The following is a 6,806-nucleotide window of genomic DNA, read 5'->3' on the forward strand; positions in this document are numbered from 1 at the left end:
AGACATAGGTAACTCATACAAGCTGGCGGGGATGCTGTTAGGGAATGTATAGAGATGAAATAACTCTTATTCCAGTCTCTTCTAGTGAAATGCTAAGTTTGTGTTTTTCCAATAAACATTTTCCATGGAGCTTTGCCAGTATCTCTTTGCTCCAAGTTTCTCAGATGTTCTGTGAAGCTTTGGAGTATGCTTTCCATTTCTATAGGTAACGGGGGCTTATGATATGGTAACTGACAACTCGGGTAGAAAATCTCAGGGGCCGATTGCCATAACAAGTATTTTTTTCTTAAAATACTTCCTCTACCCCCCGCCCCCATTATCCTCTCCATCCTCACTGCTTGGAAGTCCTGCCCAAGGTCAGTAGCAGGCAAAGGGAAGAAGCGGGATCCCATCTCGGTGTTTCATTACCCTGGCTAGACGGTGTTGGGGAGGATCTAATAGCTCATTTCCCCTTCTTCTTCCTCACTACAGTGGAGGCTGTACTCAGCTAGACATCGAGCCAAGTTAGTCAGCCAGTCACCTTGATTTGTCCCAAGACTCAGTTCCTCTCTGTCGCCCCACATCCATCCCATGTGAACTTTGCCACCTACTACTCCAGAGTGCCATTGTTCCAATCAACCAGAACTGTGGCTCAAGCCATGGCTAGGGAATCTTCTCTCTCTCTCTCTTTCTCCCTCTCTCTCTTTCTCCCTCTCTCCCTCTTCCTTTCCCTGTCCCTATCATACCTGCCATTTCCCCACCCTGTCAGAAGAAGCCCTGGTAGCCACAGTTAGAACCTCGTTTCATCTCTGCTACAGGCCAGGACCTGCCTGCCCCAGGATCCTGGAGCAGTGAAGAAGTATGCTAGGGACTGCTTAAGGAAAGGGTGTAAGTAGTGATTCCAAGTGCTCACCTGTCACAGGAGCCATCTGGATTCTGCAGGGAGGTGGCTTGGAGAAGAGAACCCAGGCACTGGAGAATTAGCTGGACTCAAGTGTTCTGCCAGTCCTTGGTTCTTCTCATGGCAAGTCATGACACCATGACTGCCCAAATTTCATTGCCAAAGTTGAGTTCTTACTGCCTCCTTCAACCTCTGCCTTCCTAAAATGATAGTAATAATAATGCTGATGGTATTTGTTAAGCGCTTACTATGTGCCAAGCACTCCTCTAAGTGCTGGAGGAGATACAAGGTAATCAGATTGTCCCACGCGGGGCTCAGTCTTAATCCCCATTTTACAAGCGTGGCAACAGAGAAGTGAAGTGATTTGCCCAAAGTCACACAGCTGAGAAGTGGCAGAGCCGGGATTAGAACCCATGACCTCTGACTCCCAAGCCTGTGCTCTTGCCACTGAGCCACGCTGCTTCTCTAAAATCCATTGTGCCACTCGATCCTTCTGGCTGGCTTGCAGAGATGGAGAAACACTTTCTCAGCGTGGCTCAGTGGAAAGAGCCCGGGCTTTGGAGTCAGAGGCCATGGGTTCAAATCCCGGCTCCGCCAATTGTCAGCTGTGTGACTTTGGGCAAGTCACTTAACTTCTCTGTGCCTCAGTTACCTCATCTGTAAAATGGGGATGAAGACTGTGAGCCCCCCGTGGGACAACCTGATCACCTTGTAACCTCCCCAGCGCTTAGAACAGTGCTTTGCACATAGTAAGCGCTTAATAAATGCCATTATTATTATCCTCAAATACCCATATTCACTCTGAATAACACTCACCAATCTATGTTCCTCTCCGTCCGCACCCGCGTAAATTTATATGGAGACATACGCAGCCCCACATACACAGAGTCACCCATTTATTTGAACACTAGTAGAGACTCAATCTGAAGTATGTAAGTAGGGAAGCACACGTGTACGTAGACAAAGAGCAGGTGATAGAGTTGCAAAGCTATACAAGGCTAAAGGGAGAGAAAATAGTAGAAAAGGAAAGCTAGAAGGAAAACAAGAGCAGAGGAAATAAGAGAGACTGAGAACGTCCTTGTATCTGTGCCTTGGTTGAAGATTGGTAGATCCACTGGTATTTTCTAAGGGTTCAAGGACATAAGCAATAAAAATGGTATCTTATTTTTAGGGGTTTTTGGTGGGTTGATAGAGAGTCTAAAAGTGAGAGGATCTTGGAATCATTTCCTCTTCTTCCCTTTTTAGGGGTGGTTAGTTAAATATCCAAAAACTAGTCTTTGGAGAGAGGTTTTAAAAATGGACATTTTAGTCTGTGAACATTTTTCATATTTTAATCACTTTGGATTTTTGAGCTCCAGTTCAAGAAGATAGAAATGAATCCCAGGTTATTAGTATCAGAATATAAGGATTTGGGGAATTGATTAGTACTTTACTAATCCATCTGATCACTTCCTTTCAGGGCTGAAAGGAGGAGCTGGTGGCTCTGATGGACAAGGAGGCACTTTCCGATATTCCTTCCATGGTGATCCTCATGCCACATTTGCAGCGTTTTTTGGAGGTGCCAATCCATTTGAGATTTTCTTTGGTAGAAGAATGCCTACGGGTAGAGATAATGAAGACATGGAAGTAGACGGGGACCCTTTTGGCTCCTTTCCTGGTTTCAGCATGAATGGATTTCCACGGGAAAGGAATTCAGTGAGTCAGCCCCGCTGCAAGCAAGACCCTCCAGTTATCCATGAACTCAAAGTATCACTTGAAGAAATTTATACCGGTTGTACCAAACGGATGAAAATTTCCCGAAAAAGGCTGAATCCTGATGGAAGAAGTGTGAGAACGGAGGATAAGATTCTCACCATCGAGATCAAGAAAGGGTGGAAGGAAGGCACCAAAATCACTTTTCCGAGAGAAGGAGATGAAACACCTAATACCATCCCAGCAGACATTGTTTTTATCATTAAAGATAAAGCTCATACACAATTCAAGAGGGATGGGTCAAATATCATCTATGCTGTGCAGATCAGTCTGCGGGAGGTAAGTTTCTAATATGCAGTTCGAAGAACTGTTATTTGATAACTAGAATCATGTGGTGTCTTTTTGAGGCATTATATTTCAAAATATATGTTCCTTTAATCAATTATAGGATACCACTAATGCATCTATATAAATGCAATCTCAGAGGTAGTTGATTAAGTATTTTGATATATATTATTCTGTTGTTTTTGTAACAGTGTGCACAGAAACCTGCATTTCTTGGGGTCAAAGTCCATGCGTTCGGGATGCACAAAATTTATCTTTTCCAGATATGGCTAATGGTGGGCTTTGCCTACCCATGGATTATGCATATTTGGGGTGCCTGGATTTTTGAACCTTTGGGAATTTGGGGCATTTCTGTTTAAATCCATTTAAGATGAAGTTTTAACTGGGCTCAGTTTGTACTCAGCCTGAGCCTGCCAATGTGTAAAGTATTCCATGGGAGTAAGCTATGCAGTGTGGTGGTCAGTTTGACTCTTTCCATTCTCAAGGGTGCCACTGAACATTGTCTGTATTGTAATAAATGTATGCTAGTACCCTGAAAGAGTATTTTATACACTAATGTCAGTGTTTGCAAGGTATAGTTTAGAAAATTCATATTTTAATTGTTCCCTTATCTGGTATCCCTAATTGAATCATTTCCCTAGTATAAATAAGAAGACATTTTAAGAAATTCTTGTATTTTAAAGATTCCAGGGATCTGAAATATATTTTTCAAGTGTTACTTTGTTGGAGTGCCCCTTTCTCCTGTCACAAAGGGTCCAAACAAACTTATAGTACATGTTCCTGAAAGCAGTGTCCAGATGGTTTTTCAAGAATTATTTTTATGGATGAAACACAAGCCTTACTGTGCTAGACACCTAGAGCACAGAGAAAACCTGTACACCCCAGACAAACTACAAGTCTGTGGGAATAGGCCCCTTTTTTAACCGTGAGCTTGCAAGGCAATTCAGGCATTAGTAAATGGATGCATTCACATGGTTAACAATAGTTGTACCTTAGGATGAACCAAATTCTAGGTTTGGCTATTTCTTAGCTTAAACAAATTTGCTGCTTTTGTCATTGCATCACCGTTGGCAATGTAATGTTTTTCTTTAAACTGATAGCTAAACAACGTTGCAACTGTTTGATATTAAGTTATTGATCTTCTCTTAGGCTTTGTGTGGCTGCTCAATCAATGTGCCAACAATAGAAGGAAGAAACATACCTATGACAATAAATGAAGTGGTGAAACCAGGAATGAGAAGAAGAATTATAGGTTATGGGTTGCCCTTTCCAAAAAACCCCGACCAACGTGGTGACCTCATTATTGAGTTTGAGGTGAATTTTCCAGATAGTATACCTCCAGCATCAAAAGAAGTACTCAAGAGACACCTTCCCATCTCATAGACTGAAAAACTTTCTTAGCAATGTTTTAGCAAGGCACTGAAAATACAGAAGACTGACGAGTCCTGATGTGGAAACAAAATCTATTCTAAGCTGTGTAAAGTTTTTGAAGGGTTTAGTATTACTGCATGACTATAGAAAGAGCAAATAAATGAGCAAAAGGGACTTGTGCCATTAAAAAATGAAGAGTAAACCATTCACTGTATTTCATTTCTTCCTGAACAGAAATTTCATCCAGCATTTTGCTTACATGTAAAATGTAGTTGTTTTGCCAAGTGATTGTATATATTGCTAATAAGGTACTCAAATATCTAAGTACTTCTTATGTCTCTGGATTAGCAATATAAGATGTTGCCACTGATATTGAAATCAGAGGTCATAGCAGAAATATACCTGTGTTATGCATTTTAAGAGACTAAAGAGTAAACTATGTAGAAATACAGTAACTAAATTTAAATCTGCTTCTATAACACCGCTGTAGGGCTGGTACCCTGGTAAATGCCTGGCAGATATATTTCCATTGCTTTGGTTTTAAATCGTGCTATGGCGCTTTATTAACAACAAACAGTAATAACATTCTTAAGGTAAGTTTTTTTTTCTTTATAAGAAGAAAATGTGAATCTGGTTTCATGCCACTCTTTCACCTGTGGGACTTTCAGTTGCCTGAATTACTGGGTATTTTAGAAATGTCAGGCTGTTTAAAGTAATTTTATGTTTGGTTTTATATGTGAAAATGGATTCCTATATATAGGTCTTACTGAATGATAGCCTCACTTGACAGAACATTAAATAATAACATCTTTCAACAAAGGTGTTCTTAGAAGATGCTGTTATATGGAGTCCATTTTCTAATCACATAATCTTTGTTATTATGTATCCATCACATACTGTATGTCTTCTTATGTAGTTCCAAAAAGGAGAATGAACAGTAACTGCTATTGTATTACAACCAAAATACAGGAAAGGAGAAAAACTAACTGCTGCTTATGGATATTGTTCTGCTATATATTGTTTATTCATTTAAAATATTTTGTTTCCCTAAGTACATTGTTGTATTCTGTGTTTTTAATTAAAAATATAAAATTGTTTTTAACCTTTTCTGTTCTTTTATTGTGGAGTGGCTGTTCTTTGAAATCAGCGTCCTTAGGTATTTGAAAATACAGAGGTAATGTAGACTCTGATATTCCCTGTGAAAGATTTTAGTAATAAAATACAAGATGTAAAAATTCTTATTCTTTTAGCATTTATGAGAACTCAGTTTTCAGTATTATCAAAGTCAATATTTTATGGCAGGCAGCAGGAAGATAATTTTAAAAATATTAATTATGACCCAGCCGCAGAACAATCCTTCAACTGACTCATGTTAGCAGACTTCCTATGAAAACTTCCCCCTGCCCTCCCCCAGTGTCGTTGTTGGCCCACCTTGGTTTCAAGGGGTAAATGTAAACAGGCTTTTGAACTAAAGCAGTTCTCTACCTGATTATTTGTAGGCCTTATCATTTAATAACAATAATAATAATAATGATATTTGTTAAGTGCTATGTGCCAGGCATTGCACTATGTACTGGGGTACACAAGCAAATTGTGTTGGACGCAGTCCCTGTCTCACATGGGGCTCACTGTCCTAATCCCCATTTTACAGATGAGGTAACTGAGGCACAGAAAAGTGAAGTGACTTGCCCAAAGTCACACAGGAGACAAGTAGCAGAGAGGGGATTAGAACCCAAGTCCTTCTTACTTTAAGGCCCAAGGTCTATCCACTGAGCCATGCTGCTGCTTCTCTAATTTAATGTAATGTTAATGTGGTAAAATAGACTTCTGATTAGTAGCTGAAATAACGTGCTAATTATTACCAAATGCCATTGAGTTGTTTGTGATTCATAGCGACTTTATGGACATATTTTCTCCAGAACGTCCAATCTTTGCCAGACTGTGCTGGTAATATGCTAATAATTATTCATTCATTCAATCGTATTTATTGAGCACTTAGTGTGTGCAGAGCACTGTACTAAGTGCTTGGGAAGTACAAGTTGGCAACATTTAGAGACGGTGCCTACCCAACAACGGGCTCACACTATATTACACAGAACCTTACTGGGTCAGACTAATAGTCCACCCAGTATTTATTAAGCACTTACTTTGGGCAGACCACTGTACTAAGTGCTGGGAAAGAGGATACAGGTGGGAATTAGACACAGGCCCTGTCCTTCGAGGGGCTCACAATCACTTTCCAGTGCAGTGTTGCATCCCTGACTGAAGCCTCATGCTGTTTGGAGGAACTGATTGATGCGTCCCCTCCTTGACATCAAACTCTCCTCTTGGAAAAGTAAAGAAAGCTGTAACAAAGCTTAAGGCAAGGGGGCAGAAATTTTATTCCACCACCCTGAGCCACGCGCAAGTATTGTTGGAGATTGCTTAAGGTAGTAGAGTTGACAGCTGCAGGCTTGCCAGTTACAGTCTGTTTGTTGTTATATTGTACTTTCCCATGAGCTTAGTACAGTGCTCTGCG

General features: G+C 40.5%; 1 protein-coding gene across 6 annotated transcripts in view; it reads left to right on the forward strand.

The window, feature by feature from the left end:
• The window catches only part of DNAJB4 (DnaJ heat shock protein family (Hsp40) member B4), a 60,559-nt gene extending 55,169 nt beyond the window's left edge, over positions 1–5,390 (forward strand). For all 6 annotated transcript variants that reach the window (XM_038744711.1, XM_038744710.1, XM_038744712.1 and 3 more), the window contains 2 exons: positions 2,340–2,911; positions 4,067–5,390. In XM_038744711.1, the coding sequence (XP_038600639.1) occupies positions 2,340–2,911; positions 4,067–4,300 (806 nt within the window). In that variant the 3' untranslated portion in view covers positions 4,301–5,390. The remainder of the gene's footprint in view (positions 1–2,339; positions 2,912–4,066) is intronic.
• Positions 5,391–6,806: the final 1,416 nt, after the last annotated feature.

Source organism: Tachyglossus aculeatus, chromosome 4 (genome assembly GCF_015852505.1).
Source record: "Tachyglossus aculeatus isolate mTacAcu1 chromosome 4, mTacAcu1.pri, whole genome shotgun sequence".
In the NCBI taxonomy this organism is placed as follows: Eukaryota; Metazoa; Chordata; class Mammalia; order Monotremata; family Tachyglossidae; genus Tachyglossus; species Tachyglossus aculeatus.